At 40.7% G+C, this 22,544-nt stretch overlaps 1 protein-coding gene across 1 annotated transcript; it reads right to left on the reverse strand.

Moving 5' to 3' along the window:
• Nucleotides 1-6,735: 6,735 nt before the first annotated feature.
• On the reverse strand, nt 6,736-21,452 carry LOC139452784 (WD repeat-containing protein 54-like). Its single transcript, XM_071234399.1, has 9 exons — nt 21,190-21,452; nt 19,968-20,030; nt 18,380-18,437; nt 17,176-17,232; nt 14,613-14,690; nt 12,967-13,099; nt 10,309-10,471; nt 8,741-8,806; nt 6,736-8,184 (listed from the first exon to the last, which is right to left on the reverse strand). Exons 1-9 carry the CDS (start codon nt 21,412-21,414, stop codon nt 8,053-8,055), a joined length of 975 nt encoding a protein of 324 aa, XP_071090500.1. The 5' UTR covers nt 21,415-21,452; the 3' UTR covers nt 6,736-8,052.
• Nucleotides 21,453-22,544: the final 1,092 nt, after the last annotated feature.

Here is a 22,544-nt window from a genome sequence, read left to right on the forward strand (position 1 = left end):
CGAGTGGTCAGTTTGTTTGTTTGTTTGTTTGTTTAACGCTGCACTCAGCAATATTCCAGCTGTATGACGGCGGTTTGTAGTGAGTGAGTGAGTATGGTTTTACGCCGCTTTTAGCAATATTCCAGCCATATCACGGCGGGGGACACCAGAAATGACTATTGCAGGATATCAGTTGATATAAAACACCCCAATCGTGATTCTGAACTCAGCGACCCGTGAAGATGGGGGGTAGAATAGGTCTTCAGGAACCCATGCTTGCCGTAAAAGGCTAACGGGATCGGGTGGTCAGGCTTGCTGACTTGGTTGATGCCTGTCATAGATCCCATTGCGTGGATCGATGTTCATGATGTCAGTCACTGGATTGTCTGGTCCAGACTCGATTATTTACAGACCGCTGTCGTATAGCTGGAATATTGCTGAGTGCCGCGTTAGACAACAAAGAAAGAAACTTAACTCAGCATAATCTAATACATGCACTTGTGACTTAATGGATCGGGTGGTCAGACTTGGTGATTTGGTAGACTTATGGGTCATCAAACCCGGACGGCGTCGGACGTTGCTTTAATGTTTTGTATCACACTATTGTTTTGTCTGGCAGAGAGGCCATTTTTACAGGTCGCCATTGTATAGCTGGGGCATTGCTGGAACTACGTCATCAAACAACAACATACAGGTCTCATGGAGTGATCATTCCGTGAGTTCACGAACTGTGGCCTTCTGTCAGTAATACCACTGTCAACAGAACGCTCCATTTTCACAAAGAAGCTCTAACAAGTCTCTGTGCCGGAATACTCACAGTCGTGAACAAGGGAGATAGCATTATGGATATACGACTTCTTCATTACAATGAATATGTTTTTGGTGTAGACACAAACACCGTCATAAAGCCGGTGATGTGATCAGTGTCGCAGTCGTTGTAATAAGGCGAGGTGAGGTGAAATACATCCTACGATTACACTCCGAGACAATGAGAACTGTTTGAGAAATAAACATACGTTTTCATGATGACAGCCGCAACAGTACAAGACTGATAGGTGTCAACCATACACAGGGACAAGGTGAGGTGAGGTGAAATTGTGTTTAACGTCGCGTCCAAGATTATTGAACTTATATATCGACGTGCATGTACGTATGTGTGTTTGTGTGGCTGCTTGTACTAGTCCGGACTGATGCCGATTTATAGTGCTAGCTCACTGAGATACCATGCCGCAGTTTTAACATGAATACCCCACTCAGACACAGTATACTGACTCCGAGCCGACCAGTCCTTGTTTTAGCCCCTTAATGCCGAGCGCCAGACAGGGTAACAAAAAGTACCATCTTTGAACGTCTTTTGGTAGGACGCGGTCGGGGATCGAACCCCGGGCGGACGCTCTACCACTAGACCACGGAGGCGGTCTCGTTGTTATAAAGTTGTACATCCTTAGAACTACCCCCCTTGTTCATCATGCAGATTTTTAAATACCACTTAAGTGAGTGAATATGGTTTTACGTTGCTTTTAGCAATATTCCAGCAATATCTCGGCTGGGGACACCAGAAATGGGCTTCACACATTGTACCCATGTGTGTATTTGAACCTGGGTCTTCGGCGTGACAAGCGAACACTTTAACCACTCGGCTACCCCAACGCCCCAAATACCATTTAAAAAAGTTACAACAAGTGTGTGGGATTCCTGTCTCTGATGCGGTTTTGCTTCACTGGTACATGTAGTTAATCTTCTCTTCTTTGTTTTTTAAGGTTTACTCTTACTCACAAAATAAATAAATAAATAAATAAATAAATAAATAAATAAATAAACCCCATCCTTGCACGGTCTCCACTTTGCATTCATTGTGAGCATTCAATGCCCAGTGTCCTCACCTTCTCAATCCACCGAACAAACCTATTAGTTCACCATGCTGACCAAACTGTGCACCCATGTGAAGTGTCAAAGTACATCCACATGATTAATTTATATTTGTTGGTTTATTAGGAGCAACAACGGGACATCTCTTCGACTCTTTCTTGTCTACTCTTCAATCCCATGGGGGGAGGTGGGGTACTCTAGTGGGAAAACGTTCGCTCGTTACGTTGAAAGCCCAGTTTCGATTGCCCACATGGCTACAATGTGTGAAGCCCATTTCTGGTGTCACGCATGGTGATAATGCTGGAATATTGCAAAAAGTGGCATAAAACCATACTCACTTACTCTCACTACCATCACACACTTCTCTCTATCACTCCCTGTCACTATCTCTTCTCTCTATCACTCTCTTCTGTTTCTGTTGGTAGTCCTAATAAAAGAACATTTCATATACCGTATTCGACGTAATAAGCGCCCACGGCGATAATTGCTAACATATTGACTAGTGAACATTCCCAATTAGCACCCCTTCCGATTGATCAATGTACACAAGACTTATTTATTCGCGTATAATACACACTCGTAAGTTATATGCACCCTTAATCATGGGCAATGAAATTCTGGGAAAATATATCTGTCGTACATAAACATTTCAGGCTCTCAGCATAAACCACGAAATTTATCTTTCAACTCTGTTTTTTCCACAAAAATAATATTCTAATAAGAGCCCCCTATTTCTAATTTTGAGAGCGCCCTGGGCGCTTATTACGTCGAATACGGTAATATGTTGCTGCTCTTTTAAGACCACACAGAGCCTCTATTCTTGTTGGGGCAGTGGGTTAGCCTTGTGGTTAAAGCGTTTGCTCGTCACGCCGAAGGACAGGGTTCGATTCCCCACATAGGCACAATGCGTGAAGACCATTTCTTCAATCCTCCGCGGTGATATTGCTGCGTAAAACCATACTCACTCACTCTATTCTTGTCATTGTCGGGTGTACCCTGGGGTAGTCGGGTGTTCCCTGGGTAAAAATTGCAAGAAAGAATGGAAGAACACAAGAAATGTTGCAATTGCTACTTTATTTTGACATCATAGTGTGGACGGTTTGATAGAATCCTTCACTGAAACACATGAAGTTTTCACATAGGATCTTATGAGCATCTCAACTCCTTAACAATGTATATCATAATCATAAAAAACCCAGGAGCTTACAAATACATTGTAAATATTATGGATAACAAGGTCTGAAACATCAACCCTTGACTTACAGGTGAGCTCGCCATATAATCTGACATCTTAATTAAAAGTACATTATTGTAAAAAGATATAGTTCTATGCATTACTTTAAATAATTTTGTTTTAAACTTTCATTTCCACACATAATCAGGTGAAAAACTATGCTTCTTATCAATAACCAATAAGCTGAATCAAACCAAAAACATTTCCAAAATATTTTCATTAACTCTGAGTGTGTGATGGCCATTGAAACCACAATATCTACTGGTAATTCTTCAGTAGAAGCAACCATGACCACTTTACTTGGCTAACTTAACCTTTTCATATAAACAATTACAGGTATCTACTTAGCCAGGTCATTCGGATACATTCCAAAGCCCAAGGACCCTGAAGAGATACAATTGTTCCTTTGTACCTTGATAATTATGTCAGATCCTATTTGGTGGGTACTGTTTGGTGATATTTTGAAAAGATTTTTAATCAAGAACAATCACAACTCTCACACACATGAATCCACTTACAAATCTTGTATACTGAGGGATGGTATCACATGAAAAAGACAACAAATTTCTGAACATGATTATCTCCCTGTATTTGCTACCAACAGAAATAATACATGTATTAAAGAAAAGAAAATACATCCCCTAAAAAGGAGGGTCTGGCCATCACCTTGATCTGATGTCATGCATCTCCCTATACCAAGTGCAGCTGCCGACATTAGTGCAAACCAGTCAGAAAAAAGTGAATGTGAAATAAAAAAGTGTGTTTGGTCCCTTGGAGTGTGACTTGTCACAAAACATTTCATACTCATTTCAAGTTTATGGTAAGTTTACACGATCTTAGTGGATTGCAATAGTGAGTGATTTGAGTTTAATGCCACTTTTAACAGTATTCCAGTTATATCACGGTGTGTCAGCTTAATGTGGGAGGAAAGCCCCAAGTGATGCAGGTCTCAGACGTTTACCACTTGGGTGAAACCCATGAGCACGGTATGGTGCTGACAAACCTAGAAACATAAATGGGGTGAACCGGGATTCGAACCCACAACCATAGGTTTCTGGCATGCCCAAGGGACGCAACTCTGCACAGCAAATTGCGGCACCTAAGACAACTGGGCCACCCATGCCCCCACTGATTGCAATTGGGTAACACATATCCACATGATGGTAATGACAACTCCAGAAAGACTCATGGTCATCAGGCAGTACGATACATGAAACAGTCATGAATATCAAAATAAATCCTAATTCCCAATACCAACTACAAAGCTAAATGAGAGAAAATGAACTTAACAATTGCTATAGTCATTATCCCAGTACCTGTCTTTACAAGGCCAAAAACGTGACAAAATGGAAAAATACTGATTTACATGCTGACCTGTGAATGTCCTGGGCAAAGGGTCTTCAGCAACCCATGCTTGCCTTAAAAGGTGACTATGCTTGACTCAAGTCAGCAAGCCTGACCTTCTGATCCCCTTAATCGCCTCTTACTGCAAGCATAGTTGCCTGTTACGACAAGCATAGGTTGCTGAAGACCTATTCTACCTCGGATCTTCACGGGTTGTTAATATGATGGCAGGATGTAACACGAGGAATACAAAAATACAACACTGGTATCCATGTCGGGGGGACAAATCTTTATGATTATTATGCATCAATAAGAAACAGCTAATAAAATGGATATATTATTACATATTGCAATATCTACATTTGTAAACTATCTTAAATGAGTGAGTATGGTTTTACACCCTATCATAGATCAGAATGGTTTGCTTGATGTTTGAAATCAGACTACTTGAACATCATTACTTATATTAGTAAGACGATTCACCAGACAATGACAAAAATGGTTGTGAAACTTACACTTAGACTAACAGTTTGGGCCATCTTTTGCCTTTATGTGAGGTAGATTTTCACATCTGTGTGTGGTAATATTGGCACTCAATATCAGGGATTTACTAAAATATTCCATGTTTGAGTGAGTGAGTGAGTGAGGGTTAAGTATTTTAAACTCTGCTTTGAACAATATTCCAGTGATATCACAGTGTGTAACTTTAATGTGGGAGGAACCCTACAGTGATGCAGGTCTCAGACATATACCACTTCGGTGAAACGAGGAGCTCTGGTATGTATGGTTTCGATATAATGCTGCAATGCATACAATTTCAGTAAAGCCTCACATATGAGGGTATACTGTTCAAGGGAAGAGCTGTAAGGTAGGATAATAGTTAGGCGGGATGGGTCAATTGGTGAGTGAATCACAATCAGGTTACCTCAATAAAGAATATGACCTTGCTTCTGGGTGCTTCTTGTAAACTGAACAAAATATGTCCCGTGACAAAGTGCAAAAAGAAGATTAGTACAAAACTGAGAATAGAAAACAATGTTATCCCTCAATCTACAGAGATTCACACACAACTGTCACAATACTAACAACTCTTGCTGTAATAAAATAGTTCAATATCACAGTTTTTGTAAACAATATTCAACATTACATAACTCTTTTATATTCCATTTGACAAAACATTGATTCAAATGCTGCTACTCATTAATCAAAACAATACATTAATAACAATAAATGTCCATTATTTATAGCCTCAGACTCCACATAGAAGCATGTTCAAAGCGTATAACACATAGTGTGCATTCATCTTTCATTCTCAGCTCCCTGGGGAGTAACCAAGCTTCCTGTAAGGTGCTAAAGTTTGGGTTTACAACACAAGGTCATCCTAAGGGGTACCCATCACAGACGGGTGATCACTGGCATTATTAAGACACTAAGGAGTGAGTGAGTTGGGTTCAATGCCGCTGTAACAGTATTCCAGATATGTCGCGGCGTGTCAGCTTAATGTGGGAGGAAAGCCCAAGTGATGCAGGTCTTAGATGTTTACCATTTCGGTAAAACCCACAAGCATGGGTATGGTGCTGACAAACCTAGAAACATAATCAGGGCGAACCAGGATTCAAACCCACAATCATAGGTTTCTGGCGTGCCCAAGACACGCAACTCTGCACAACAAATTGGGCGCCTGAGACGACTGGGCCACCCGTTCCCCCTCAGACACTAAAGACATACAACTTGTAATTTAGAGTGCAGCAGGGCTAACACTGAGGAGTTTTAGGAGTCCCCCATCTTTGCACGCTCCTTCAGGAATGTTGAAAAATATCCCACCTGATTTGTGATCCTTGTTTTTTGCCTAGAACATGACAACAAACAATCAGTCTGTTTCTGTTTTCCCCCCTCGAGGGATAAATTCTAGTTTTACTGCTCAACATTTGACAAGAATATTTAGTTTGAACCATTACAATATACATGAAGAGCATTATCATAGAATAACATTGATCCGGAAAGAGGAAGGTTATAACATTACTACTTCAAGCTATGTGTCCTGTGGGGAGGACAATATGAAAAGGATTTCAGATAGATTTCGGAAATTATTCCAGTCTTTCCAATAAAAAACCTGCAGTGAAAAAACCATTCAGATGCTGCAACTGCCATGAAACAGTAGGTTACTTGAAGCTGATACAGTGACAAGATCTTGGACGGCCATCATCAATACTTCACAGGTTTTGAAGGCTCTATCACTCAGGTACTTGTAAGGCCACTTTGTAGTCACCATGTTTACCACACAAATCAAGTCCTGACCTGGTTCCAGTCAGAGGAACCCGACAAGTGTTGAAACCAATGAGCACTAAAACTACATTGTACAAACGTCAATATTTCATGTGACATGTGCTAAGCCATTAGGGTTGGGACGGGTAACTCGGGTACTGGGGTCAGGTGGGTCCCACAGGACAACCTGGACCCGTGGTTAGTCACACGATATATTGTTTGATGACAAAAACCCACTACAGCTCAGTGGTTACACTACATGTCACTATTGTTCACAATTCTTTCAGACGATGCACACATTCCTTTTGACTTGTATATGTCTGAGTAAAGATAAAGCTTGAGTCAACTTCAGTGTTTGATACATGTATCAAAACAGATTTTGCCAGGGCTGCGATAAAACAATTCCCAATCAGACATTTTGTCCCCAACTCTTGAGACCTGCAGTGGGTACCCGGGTAGGGCCGGGTAAAAGGGGATCGGGTACCTGGGTAGTAAATGTGGACTCGTCCAGCCCTATAAGCCATGTGGCCATATACTCTCCACATAGTAGGGTTTAAGGCTGGGACGGGTAACTCTGGTCCTCGGGGCGGGGGTGGGAAAGACTGAGTAGGACCCAGGTACCCACAGGACTACCCTGACCCGTGTCTAGTCAACATGATATATTTATAAAGACAAACGTTCACAAATGTCTGCATTTCTTTCTGACTATGCGCACAATACTTCTGACTTTTATATGTTTGAATAAAGATAAAACTTCAGTCAACTATATGACCAGATTGTTTCATATTTAAATACCTTATTTAAATAACTCTTTGAGACCTACAGCTGGTACCCGGGTAGGGTTGGGTAATAGGGGGTAGTACATTTGGACCCGCCCCAGCCCTAGTAGGGTTCACAAAGTTCATGCCTAGAGTTGGGCTCATGTGACCTCATATCATTTTATGTCTGAAAAAGACAAATGCCTCTACGACTCCACACATTGGCTGTATATATCCGTGGAGAAATGCAGTGTATACAAACACATTAAGTTATGACGTTGGCCCACGGCTAATTTTCAAAGGGCTAGTGGAACCCTAAAGACTATTATTCTTGCTTTGTATCAAACAACTACCCTGCATGGCTGCCTAAAACTTTGTGCACATTTCTTACAGTATTTTCCACTAGTTTAAGTAAAGCAAATTAATGACTCAGGTGTACAACGAACAATGAAGCAAAAGACAACCAAAGGAACGGTCAGTGCTCTTTCACACCTAGATATTCTCCTCAATTGGAATTGCACAGTTGGGACTTCAGAGATAATCGACATCTAATTGCACACCGGACTAAAGCTAAATAATGAAACTGGACGGAGAGTGATGAACTTAGCACTGGACAAAGAACACTATCTCGCTGCAGTCATAGCCGGTGAGACACAGTGCTCTCCCTTGACCGTCAACAAACTGACCCCCCACAAGCTGTACATCAGTCACAGTGTCTGTGTGCTTGTACTGTATCTGAAATTACATTAGAAATTCATAAACAAACATGTAAAAAATTTTGTGAAAATATAATAATGATAACTTGAGGACAAAATATATTTATAATAATTTAATCCAAGCCGACCTCACTACCAAGCACCTGCCTCACATCATATTACTTAGGGGGCAGTCGGGTAGCCTAGCGGTTAAAGCGTTCGCTCGTCACGCCGAAGACCCGGGTTCGATTCCCGACATGGGTATAATGTGTGAAGCCCATTTCACTCATCTTACTTGCAATCTATGATGGTCACAAGAGGCAACTACCGCGGTAAATGGATTGTGTGGTCTAACTTGGCAACTTGATTTTGTGCCATCATACCCTGTGTATAAGGGGCCATGCTCTTGATATCAACCACTGGTTTGTCCGGTCTAGACAATAATTTACAGGGCACAATCATACCACTGAAATATTGGTGAGGTCATCTTTAAACAAAAAAAGCCCCAATTATGTACTGGAGTGGAGTCAAGCTATCTACAAACCTACTGTATCATTACAGGCCTAATCAAATGAAAGAAGACATCATAATCCTACCTGTGGCACTGTTCCCTCCTTTAGCTTCCATACTCGGAAAGATGCATCGTCACTCACAGACAACACCTGAAATATTAGATGAACAATCTTAAACTTGGAGATCACAGGAAAAACACAAGCAAAATATTCTACCCTCATCAAGTTACCTTTACACATCCTGATGAAAAACCTTGCTTCTGATTGTGAGGTTAGGTGAAACTGGGTTCAACGTCATGTTCAGGATTACATAGAGCTTATATATAGAGATGTGGATGTATGTGCAGCTGCTTGTACTAATCCGAACAATTGCTGGCTGTTAGAGTTCTAGTCCACAGAGATACTATGCGGCAGTTTAACATGAATACCTGATTCAGACACAGTAAACCGACTCCAAGCCTATCAGTCCTTATTTTAACCCCTTAATGCAGAGGTGCAAGACAGGGAAACAACAAATATCATCTTCTAACATCATTTGGTATGAAGTAGCTGGGAATTGAACAACTGACTTCCACTGTCCAGGCAGAACCGCTGTATCCACTAGACCACAGAGGGAGTTATTCTGATTGTAATTTCTTTCTATCTGAGGCAACTGATAAACTGGTGTAAAAATACCAGCTATTCAGCTGTGAACTCTGTTGCATTATGGATTCCCTGTGCTGTGCCCGTGGCAAGTTTTATTAACCGTGGACAAATATTCCGTAATTCCTAGATTGGATTAAGTTATTCTGTATTTAACCCTTATCATTTCAAGACACTGAATGAAGTGAAACATATGTAAGGTCAAACCTTTAAAGAAACATCACTATTCTATTGTTTTAGAGAAGCAACATCAATTATTTGTAGCATGAACAATTGTTGACATGATTTTGTTTGTTTTCAACCATGACATTATATTGCTTCATCACTGATCAGCTTAGAGAATTGTTAAAACATGTAAAGTGCATGTGTGCAATTATTGGAGAGTTATTAGTATTATCTAGGGCTGGGACAAGTCCAAATTTACTACCCGGGTACCCACACCCCTATTACCCAACCCTACCCGGGTACCCACTGTAGCGTCTCAGGAGGTGGCTCTAAATGTCCGATAGGGAACATTTTTAGCATAGCCCTGGCAAAATGTATTTAGATACATGTATTAAACAATCTGGTCATTCATACACTGAAGTTAAATTAAGTTATATCTTTATTCAACCATATGAAAAATTAGAAGGAACTGGTGCATAGTCAGAAAGAAATGCGAACATTAGTGAGTTGTAGTGTAACCATAGAGTTCTAGATAATTTTTGTCATTAAACAATATATCACGGGTCCGGGTAGTCCTGTGGGTACCCGGGTTCTACTCAGTACCCAGTACCCACCCGACCTGGGTACCCAAGTTCTCCATCCCAGCCCAGGTATTATCATACAAAATCTTTAAGATGTTTGAACACTAAGAAGTTATACTTTGTTTTATTCGGAAGCAGAAATATAATCCTGCGCTGATTGTGTGTCCGGCTGATGCTGACAATCCCTTAGAAATCAATGACAATGTAGAGTCTGAGGTGGAACTACAATTCCACACTAAACTATCTCTATACAAACAAACTCACCATTCCATTTTCCTGAGATATGTCTATGGCATTGATCCATCGAGCATGTGCGGTGACCTCTGCACCTATCTTTCCACTTGCTGCGCTATAGACACGCAGGTGGCCGGAACCGTATCCTCCCACGATGATACCCCGCCACAGAGCTATGCTGCTGCATGGGCTCCTGAACAGATACAATACACTGTCAGACAACGGCACATCGCATCTCATACTACCAAACTGCTGCATGGGCTCCTGAACAGATACAATACACTGTCAGACAATGGCACATCACATCTAATACTACCAAACTGCTGCATGGGCTCCTGAACAGATACAATACACTGTCAGACAACGGCACATCGCATCTCATACTACCAAACTGCTGCATGGGCTCCTGAACAGATACAATACACTGTCAGACAATGGCACATCACATCTAATACTACTAAACTGCTGCATGGGCTCCTGAACACAGTACATTGTCAGACAACTGCACATCGCATCTCATACTACCAAACTGCTGCATGGGCTCCTGAACAGACACAATACACTGTCAGACAACGGCACATCACATCTAATACTACCAAACTGCTGCATCACATCACACACATTGTCAAACAGCTGCATCATATCACAAACATTGTCAAACAGCTGCACCACATCACACACATTGTCAAACAGCTGCATCATATCACACACATTGTCCAACAGCTGCATCACATCACACACATTGTCTAACAGCTGCATCACATCACACACATTGTCAAACAGCTGTATCATATCACATACATTGTCCAACAGCTGCATCACATCACACACATTGTCCAACAGCTGTATCAAATCACACACATTGTCAAACAGCTACATCACATCACACACATTGTCCAACAGCTGTATCATATCACACACATTGTCAAACAGCTGCATCATATCACACACATTGTCAAACAGCTGTATCATATCACACACATTGTCAAACAGCTGCATCATATCACACACATTGTCAAACAGCTGTATCATATCATACACATTGTCAAACAGCTGCATCACATCACACATATTGTCAAACAGCTGCATCATATCACACACATTGTCAAACAGCTGCATCATATCACACACATTGTCCAACAGCTGTATCATATCACACACATTGTCAAACAGCTGCATCACATCACACATTGTCCAACAGCTGCATCGTATCACACACATTGTCAAACAGCTGCATCATATCACACACATTGTCAAACAGCTGTATCATATCACAGACATTGTCAAACAGCTGCACCACATCACACACATTGTCAAACAGCTGTATCATATCACACACATTGTCCAACAGCTGCATCACATCACACACATTGTCCAACAGCTGCATCATATCACACACATTGTCCAACAGCTGCATCATATCACACACATTGTCCAACAGCTGCATCATATCACACACATTGTCAAACAGCTGCATCATATCACACACATTGTCAAACAGCTGCATAGCAATACATCAAACACACTGCCAAACAGTTGAATCACATCATATCATGTTAACACTGTCAAACACTTTCCACAAAAGCCAGATTAACCAATCATAGAGTTAAGGGACACAATGTTTGTTATCAGCTGAATGGGAACTTCTCCAGTAACTAGGCTCAGCTTCAAGAGGAGAATATGCTGCAAGTCTGATGCCCATTTCCAGACTAGATTAAGAAAATGCAATAACAATCCCATTAAAATCAGATCTTGTACTTCAATACGATACCTATCTGCCTGCCCAGCCGTCATATAGCTGGAATATTGCTGAGTGCGGCTTTAAAGAACAAACCAACCAACAAACCAACCTATCTGCCTGAAGATCTGAGCACACCTCCATAGGAGCATGTTAGGGTGAACCATGAGAAATCTAAATGAAGAATGCCACATAGCTGAGATATGACAGGTTTTAAAACATCCACAAAAATATATTGGTGTGGGCTCCCTTATGTACATTCTAAGGAGGACATTTAGATTTTGTTCGAGATACAGAAATCAGATATGCTGTTCTGAATTCCTCGTTCACTGATCAGCTGATACTGAGAGCGGATTGGGAAGTTCACCTGACGTGACCTTCCACGGAAGAGTCTTCAGATTTTTATACGGATTGGTATGCTATCAGGCAAAAGATCTGATTTGGATGAGATTGTTGCAATAAGAGCATGGTTGGTTGGTTTGTTGTTTAGCGCCGCACTCAGCAATATTCCAGCTATATGATGGCAGTCTATAAATAATCAAGTCTGGACCAGACAATCCAGTGATTATTATCATGAGCATCGATCCATGCAACCAGTATCGATGACATGCATCAACCAAGTCAGCTAGCCTGACCACCTGATCCTGTTTGTCACCTCTTACAACAAGCAAAGTCGCCTTTTACGGCAAGCATGGATTGCTGAAGACCTATTCTACCCCGGATCTTCACGGGTCTGAGAGAGACATGCATGAAACTGAGACATTATCTGTGGAATTAAGGTAATAAATAACACAAACTTAGAAATTGGAAACAAGAGAGTGATGGTTGAAATAATCTTGCTTGGACAAATGTCACAAGTCTAGCCTCCAACATCAACATCAATTTCACTTTGAAAATGCAATATAAATTTACCCCTAAGTCTTAAGACAAAAGATGACGTTGGCACCTACCCTCCTCCTGCGATCTTGACAGTCTGTTGCAGCTGTTGCCCTGCAGCCTTCCAAACGTAGATGCTGCCCCTCTCGTCCCCGCTCACCATCATCTCCTTGTCCGAGGCCAAGTCACAGATGGCGCATGTGTGCGCTGGAAACAAAACATGTTCCCCATTACACTGTGAGGGATTGATCTAGGTTGAATGCTGCTTTGAAAAGAATATGTGGCCTATGTGATGTGATGCGATGCATGTTGTAGACTATGGTATGAGTTTGATAAAAGGAGACGGTAATGTAACAGGCAACATTCTAGCCCCTCAAAGGCTACTTGGGTTGTATACTTCCAAGGGAGCTGAGAATGAAAATTGAGCACACACTAAATCTATTGACCAGGGTAATAATAAGATCTAACATGGTCTAAGCGCATATGATCAGTCATATATTGGAAAGTGCGACAATACATAATATATATGATATGATATGATATGATATGATATGATATGATATGATATGATATGATATGATATGATAATAAGTATATAAGACAGACAGACTGAGGACCCAAATTAGTGAAATCTGCAACTTTTGTCACTAGTTCAAAGTCCATTAAAATTTTATTCAGTCTAGTAAGTGAACTACTGATGGCCCATACACTGGTCACTATGAAAATCAAGTAATTTCCTTTTGCTTTAACAGCTATTAACAAGGGTTGTAGAAGACTTGTAACAGAGATTTTGAGTAAAAATGATGATTGCTTTAATTCACTAAACTTTGTTTAACCTACTTTACTTGTGATGTAATTACAGGAAACAGATGACCACTAAAGATCAAACCCATTGACTCTTTTCACTTATTTCACAGGCAGCTTTTTAAGGTTGCACTTTGTAAACGAAATGGCACTATGCGCTGGAGCTATTCATGACAAATCATTGAAGAAAAAAATCAAACACAAACAAATACTTTGTATGGAAAATTACAACTCTGTATCCTCTGCGGATGTTCTTCTCCCCAGATAGCAGTAAAGTTGGTTGGTTGGTTGGCTGGCTAGTTTGTTGTTTAATGCCGCACTCAACAATATTCCAGCTATATGACGGCGATCTGTAAATAATCGAGTCTGGACCAGACAATCCAGTGCTTAATATCATGAACATTGATCCACCCAATTAGGATTGATGACATGCATCAACCAAGACAGTCGCCTTTTCTGACAAGCATAGTCGCCTTTTACGGCAAGCATGGGTTGCTGAAGACCTATTCTACCCCGGATCTTTACGGGTCAGATAGCAGTAAAGACTGGGTAGATAATTCAGCACTGATATTGAAGATTCCCACACGGGGATCACACTTGGCTGGGCCTGTTATACAGCACCATACATTATAAACAAAAGTCTACTAAAATGACTAATAATAGTCATGTTCCATTTTGTCACAGCATGTAAGCAATCATATCAGCAACAAGCACTTCCTGTAATGACTAAGGGAAGCAACTGGAGAATTGAGGAACCCCTGACCACTGGGTGACCACTGTACTGGGCCTCTCACACACAAGGAAATTATGTTTTAGCAAATCTGTCTTGTAACTCAACTACACATACATTGTGATTCAAAATAACTAAGCACATGATATTTCAGATTTTTCAAAAACTACTGATTAGTGTACCAACCTTTGAGAGCTTCCTGGTAGGTTATATTTGTTCCTTTGGGGGGCATGTTGAACACCAATATCTGCCCACTTTCAGTCCCTGCAAGTAGAATTGTATCATATTGACATGGCAGAAAAACAAACAGCCATAGGCTCTGGGGTGGGTGGGTGTGGTGGTGGGATGGGGTGTTTGTGTGTGGTGGTGGGATGGGATGGGGTGTGTGGTAGTGGGTGGTGGTGTCTGATTTCAACTACCGTATTTGACATAATAAGTGCCTAGGGCACTCTCAGAATTGGAAATTGGGGGCTCTTATTAGAATATTATTTTGGTGAAAAAAAAACAGTGTTGAAAGATAGTAAATTTCGTGGTTTATGCTGACAGCCTGAAATGTTTATATCCTACAGATATATTTTTTCCAGGATTTAACTGCCCATAATTAAGTGACTATTATACAAGAATAAATAAGTCTTGTGTACATTGATCAATCGGAAGGGGTGCTGATTGGGATTATTCACTTGCCAATATATTAGCCAATATCGCTGTGGGTGCTTATTCGAGCACGGCGCTTATTACGTCAAATATGGTATGTTACAGACAAAACCAAGCTCACTGAAAAACCATGCAGCAGTTTAACATGGATACCCTTCTCAGACACAGTATACTGACTCAGAGCCAACAAGTTCCTGTGTTATCCTCTCAATGCCGGGTCAGGCAGGATAACAACAAGTACCATCTTTTAACATCTTTTCGCTTAATGCGCCTGGGGATCAAACCACCAACCTTTCACTCTCCGTGCAGATGCTCTATCAGTCAGACCACAACAGTAATGTGTGGGTGTATGCAACCATAATAGGATGACGAAATCTGCCAAAACTAGTTCAAAACCATTGAATAACAGCACTAGAAACATAAAACTGACAGTCACTGACATTTCTATGTAAAATTTCCCATTTAAATGTAAAGAACTGAACAATACTACTAAGTCCTCATGAATGAGAAAAGAAAATGTGAGAAGAATGAGAAGAAAAAGAAACCAAAGAAAGCTTTAACTTATTTGTTTATCATTCATAAATAGGAAGGTTATCAACAAGATGTTAAAAAGGTTGTTTAACGTGTTTACCTCTAAGCCAAATGTTTTGCAAACAATAAACAAGAGTCCTCTGTAGATGACATGCAATTCGGAAATGGAGTTAACCCCCATGTTTAGTTCATTGCCATTGGATACCTTAAGTTGAGTGAAGAACAAAATGCTGTTCAGTTATTTTCATTATTTCACATCATCAAAAGACACTAGTGTACCACTAGACTGATCTGTATAGCAAGCTTCATAAAAAATTATTCAACAGTTTAAAATTCTACTCTGGAAATGAGCACTACCATCATTTTCAGTATAAATCCAACTTTTCGTCATGCAAACAAAAAACATTAAAAAACAAAAATCCCAAATCATCAAAAAGCACCAGTTCAGCACTAAACACTGGTCTGGTACATATAGCAAGTTTCAACAAGAAATCTTCAACAGTAATAGGAATTCTGCTCCGGAAATGGAAAATGGACAGGGGACAGACAGACGGACATGCTAATCGCTATATCACCCGATTTTCAAATGGGATAAAAATAACAGGCCTTAGTTTCATTGACTCTAATTCACTAAATATTAGTGGTGGGATGATACAGCGATGCATCGGTGGATCGCGATTTTTAACTTCTCGACACAAGTATCGATCACAGTCGCACACTAAGTAAATAATATTGATTCTGACCCTGAATGCTGAATGTTTGCTTTAATAACTGTTCCACACAAATCAGTAGTGCATATTAATAGTGAAAACATAAATATTTTCTGCATTGTGCCATACTTGACACTGCCAACTGTAGGTATATTCGGCCATCTTGTCTATGAAAAAGATTACGCACCACAGATAAGATTACATGCAAGAATCGAGATACATATTGGATCGTGAGTAAGGTACCGTGATATGTATCGGATCTCACAGTTGGTGTATCGTCCTAGCCCTACTAACTATTGTCTCTAGTTGTTCTCTGAAAAGGTATAGTATGGGTCCTTATGGCAGGTGCTGAATTCCCATGTAATGCATTCCTAATGTAGATTACAATATTCTACGAAATAAGCGCCCCATTCTAATAAGCGCCCACGGCGATATTTTCCAGTATATTGGCTAGTGAACAATCCCAGTTAGCACCCTTCCGACTGATCAATGTTCACAATTCGTGTACATTTATTCATGTACAATACACACTCGTGTGTTATATGCACCCTTAATTACGGGCAATTAAATTCTGTCGTGTATAATACACACAGACTTTTCTTTTGTATCATTTCAGGCTGTCAGCAGAAGCCATAAAATTTACGATTTTTCGACTCTTTCACCAAAAATATATTCTAACAAGAGCCCCCTAATTCTAAGTTGGAGAGCGCCCTAATCGCTTATTACGTCGAATACGGTACATCCATCAAAACATTACTGAGGTATATGCATTGTATCACATCAAAGTGTTCTGTAACAGCCCAACATTAGCCGCAACTAATAAGCTTTTATTAAAGACAACATATCACACCTACCGACACATATAAAGTTATCTCCAACTCCTGAGATGCCACGACCAAAATTACTGCTGTCTGAAAAAAACAAAATCAGACCTTTCATAACTGTTGACGAATTTTTGTTTGCTTGTTTTTTGTTTCACGCCACATTCAGCAATATTCCAGCCATATGACAGCAGTCTGTAACTAATCAAGTCTGGACCACACTATCCAATGATTGACATCATGAGAATCAATCCATGCAATTGGGATATGATGACATGCATCAACCAAGTCAGCAAGACTGATCCCCTGATCCCATTAGTTGCCTTTTAAGACAAGCATAGGTTGCTGAAGGCCTATTCTCTACCAAACTCTTCACGGGGTTGATGAACATTGAGATGGGTACACCTGAATGTTCCTCACCGTGCTCACAGAACAACATAGAAATCTGTAACACTGACAGGAGAGAGCGAGTGAACACTGATTAAAGCATGTTACGCTGCAGTCAGCAATATTCCAGCTACATAACCGCAGCCTTTAACTAATTTATTCTGGGCCAAACAAGTGGTTGATAGTAGGAACAATGTCATCCGGTCACACTTTGTCAACACTCAATAATCATTGGTCAGCGGTTACAACAAACATGAACTTGTGTGATTGTTTTTTAACGCAGCGCTCAGCAATATTCCAGCAAGCTGTAAATAATCAAGTCCGGACCAGATAATCCAGCGATTGACATCATGAACATCAATCTACGCAACTGTAATACTATGACATACATCGATCAAGTCAGTGAATCTGACCACTCGATCCCGTCAGTTGCCTCATACAACAAACATGGGTTGCTGAAGACCAATTTTAACAGGATCTTTATTGTGGGAGACAAACATGGGTTCCTGAAGACCAATTCTAACATTACAAACATGAAACGATTTTGAAAATATCTGTTGACGTTAAGTTGAAGGTACACATGCTTTGCAAATCCTGCAAATGGACCGAAATCTGAACAGCAGTTTACGAACTGATGTTGATTTCGATACACAATTTTGATTGGACAATGGATTTTGATTGGACAATGCACAGACTCATTGGTCAAGCCAAAATGTTACTCCATAATTCCAGCCTAGTTTGACAAGGGTGGAAACTGGACTTTTATAGCCAGTTTATTCCCTTGCCTTGGGAAGATGTACATAGATACAACCCATCACAAGACACTGTGCAATGTTACATGACAACTTACCCACAGAGTCACTGAGTGCATGCCAGTATATCATCACAGAGCCATCAGGTTCAAACATCTGCAGATAAACGAAATATCATTCATGATCAGTCGAGAAATAAATGATAACATTATCTGCACATTTATATAGCATTAAACTCCTGTGAAAAGTCTGAGCTGTTCTGGACATATCACTGTAGATAACTTTTCTGAAGAGATTAACCCACTGACCCAAATCAGCTGAGGAATGGCACTAGTCATATCATGCCTATGGTCCCTGTCAAACTACCCAATGCTTAAGGTATCATAAGGACTAGTAGACATCTGCCATTTGTAAGGGTTTTGTTGTCATTACAAGGACTAGTGGACTAAAACTGTTAGTTTCTATCAGTGCAAATATAACGTGCTGACCAAGGTTGTTCTTAGAGCTTACTGTTTGAGAGAAGAAAAGATCACACATGAAAATACATACTTAACACTGTTAACTTAATGGTAGTTCTCCAAGACAGCTGAAGGGTTTTGAAATGAAACACCTACAGTGATCCCTAGCTACAATGCTACCTTTGGTGTCGCCCTTGCCACAACACTACCTTTGGTGTCCCCCTCCCTACAACACAACCTTTGGTGTCGCCCTTGCTACAACACTACATTTGGTGTCCCCCTCGCTACAACACTACATTTGGTGTCGCCCTCCCTACAACACGACCTTTGGTGTTGCCCTCCCTACAACACGACCTTTGGTGTCCCCCTCCCTCCAACACGACCTTTAGTGTCGCCCTCGCTGTAACACAACCTTTGGTGTCGCCCTCGCTATAACACGATCTTTGGTGTTGCCCTCCCTACAACACCACCTTTGGTGTCCCCCTCCCTACAACACAACCTTTGGTGTCCCCCTCCCTACAACACAACCTTTGGTGTCCCCCTCGCTACAACACTACATTTGGTGTCCCCCCTCGCTACAACACTACATTTGGTGTCCCCCCTCGCTACAACACTACATTTGGTGTCCCCCCTCTCTACAACACTACATTTGGTGTTGCCCTCGCTACAACACTACATTTGGTGTCGCCCTCCCTACAACACAACCTTTGGAGTCCCCCTCCCTACAACACAACCTTTGGTGTCCCCCTCGCTACAACACTACATTCGGTGTCCCCCCTCGCTACAACACTACATTTGGTGTCGCCCTCGCTACAACACTAAATTTGGTGTCGCCCTCCCTACAACACTACCTTTGGTGTCCCCCTCCCTATAACACTACCTTTGGTGTCCCCCTCCCTACAACACGACCTTTGGAGTCCCCCTCCCTACAACACGACCTTTGGTGTTCCCCTCCCTACAACACGACCTTTGGTGTCCCCCTCCCTACAACACGACTTTTGGTGTCGCCCTCACTACAACACTACCTTTGGTGTCCCCCTCCCTACAACACAACCTTTGGTGTCCCCCTCCCTACAACACTACCTTTGGTGTCCTCCTCGCTACAAAACTACCTTTTGTGTCCAAACTACCTTATTTTGAAAATATAAGTAAACAGAACTTGGAAAAAGGTTCACTATATGAATACAGATCAGTGGTCATCTTTAATGATGAAATAAAAAGATATTACCTGTATACCTCTCTGTGATGTCAATACCAGGACAGTCCTCACTGGCAGGATAATCCATTTTACCTATCCAAACAAGAGCACAAGTACAAAGGTTAATGACTGCTGTTTTAAGCAACACAAAAGACAAGCGCTAACAGAATAACAGAAGTCAATACAGACAGATTTTAACAAGTGGTTGATTGCATGTTGTCTGGCATAATCACAATCACGCCACACAATCAACTAGATCACACACTGCTCAACCGTCTTTATATATTTCTCACCTACAGATGTTGGTTGGTTGGTTGGTTTGTTGTTTATCGCAGCACTCAGTAATATTCCTGCTATATGACGGCGGTCTGTAAATAATTGAGTCTGGACCCGACAATCCAGTGATTAATATCATGAGCATTGATCCACGCAATTGGGATCGATGACATGCATCAACCAAGTCAGCGAGCCTGACCACTCGATCACGTTAGTCGCCTTTTACGACAAGCATAGTCGCCTTTTACGGCAAGCATGGGTTGCTGAAGATCTATTCTACCTCGGATCTTCACGGGTCCACCTACAGATGTAAAACATGGTGGACAAAACATGTACATGTCAAACATCATAGCCTGTAGTGAACATGGTAAAAACACCATGCAACTTCATCAGGATGAAAAATAGGTAGATTTTCAGATCTTAAATTAATTACTGATTTGATGACATGTTTACAAACATAATGAATAATCTTTATTTGGGAAATAAAACGAAGGTAACCCTTAACTTTAAAACTGCCCTTAAATATAAAGTAAAGAATGTCCAAGGTCTCGAATCGTAATGGCAGAAACAACAATGAACAAGAAGAATTTAATGGTTAGAATCCTTTGATGACATCACATGAACATGATATATTGTGATGGAAACATATGGATATGTTAATTTGAGCGGAAATTTGTGCTGATTCCAACCTACATGCTACCAATCTGAGTTGACATGAGTTAACTGCCCTGCTTGCTTTTACAAGGAAGCATTATGAAACACATTTTTTGCAGTCACATCAGTTGAATAGTTGCATACAATCTGGCAATGCGAATATTTTCGATTTGAAGGCTTGGCTGAATAGTCTCCCCTCTTTGTTCAGTCAATCGGCGACAAGTCCCCTACAAGTCGTACTACTACTGATTACAATGCAATGTATTTATTTCCATAGTCACGCATATATGATGATTCATAACTGAAAAATATCAAATATCACCTGGGTAATGAAAGGACTGCCTTGGGTGGCGGTGGGCTCCTTGCAAACGACCTGTCTCCCGGTGACTGTGGTTCCGTCGGTTGTAGCAGTTACCAGGTTGACAGTCGACTTGTGCACGACAGCATAGTTCAGTGAACCCTTCTCTGGGGTTGCAAGAATGCTAAGATTGTTTGGTAAAGCAGATGTGCTACCTTTGATCACAACTGGCTTTTCTTTGCGATACATTTTTCAGGGCTAGATTTGATGACAACTAACGGGAACCTGTTGCCCAGTACGCTATTTTCACGCATGCGTATCAAAAGAAAAGGGACCAGTTATTTTGTCAGAGAATTATTTTGTATTTCCAATAAATCTAGTTCCGCTATAGCATTTTAAAACTCTTTGTGGGTATTTGACAATTATATATTATTTTATCAATGCACATATGTTTATATCAGTTAATATGTAACATCTGTAAAAAGGAAAACAAGATTACTGTTTGATCCCTTCAACCGGATGTCATTGGAACGAGCTAGGTCGTCGCTATTTTACATACTTTTCGAGACCAAGGAAGCGTACCGCTTTTATCGAGTGGTATAGCTCTTCGTATCGCGCGTACAACTCAGTTTGACTGTTATTCTATGTGCGTTCGGCTGATACATGTGCGCTGTTATCGCTCTGTCGCCTGGCAAACAAGAAATGTTATAATACACGGATGCGGTGAATTCGTAGACACCGCCACCTCCAAGACAAACCGGGAGTGAAGTTAGATATTGGAATTAAATGATGATAAGTAATCTTAGCATTATTATTATTATCACTGATCGCCATACCGGTCTCGTTTATGTTTCTGAGTGTTTCGTTTGCATGTTGTTGTTTTTTTTTAATTTCAAAAGTGTTTAATGAAAGATATGGTAAGGCCTCTTTGTAAATAAATTAATAACCCGGTAAGTGATGAACAGGGGATTACCGTACTTTTGTTATGAAAGCATTAGCAGTATCCTTTGAGCATTAGCAGTATCCTTTGTAAATAGGTACATACATGTATATCCAAGCAGAGAGGGACAAAATGATAGCAATAATATTATTGTCATTTAAAACTTACTATTTGAAATACATTTGCCACATAATAATTCAATATCTATATGTAATAAATCAATAGATGAGTATATTTCCCTACCATATGTCTTTTGTCTACGAGTTCCCTGAATTTTGTCTTCGATTTTGGAGTGTCTAGGAAGTCTCCTTGTTCCCATTTAGTGTGGTGAGGAATATCTATGTGAGAATTTTAATGTGTATAGAGGCTAGAAGTATGTATATTGTTTCGCAATTTTATGTCAAGTTTCATATTTAGGACGTGTTTGTTATTTCATTCT

This window comes from Haliotis cracherodii, unplaced genomic scaffold, assembly GCF_022045235.1.
Source record: "Haliotis cracherodii isolate W230 unplaced genomic scaffold, xgHalCrac1.p SCAF_9, whole genome shotgun sequence".
Taxonomy (NCBI): Eukaryota; Metazoa; Mollusca; class Gastropoda; order Lepetellida; family Haliotidae; genus Haliotis; species Haliotis cracherodii.

Coding starts and splice junctions, on each gene's coding strand:
- LOC139452784 (XM_071234399.1), bottom strand. CDS start 21,414: ATGTATCGCAAAGAAAAGCCAGTTGTGATCAAAGGTAGCACATCTGCT. Junction 18,438..19,967: donor CATCACAGAGAGGTATACAG/GTAATATCTTTT, acceptor GTTTATCTGCAG/ATGTTTGAACCTGATGGCTC. Junction 8,185..8,740: donor AGGAGGGAACAGTGCCACAG/GTAGGATTATGA, acceptor ATGTAATTTCAG/ATACAGTACAAGCACACAGA.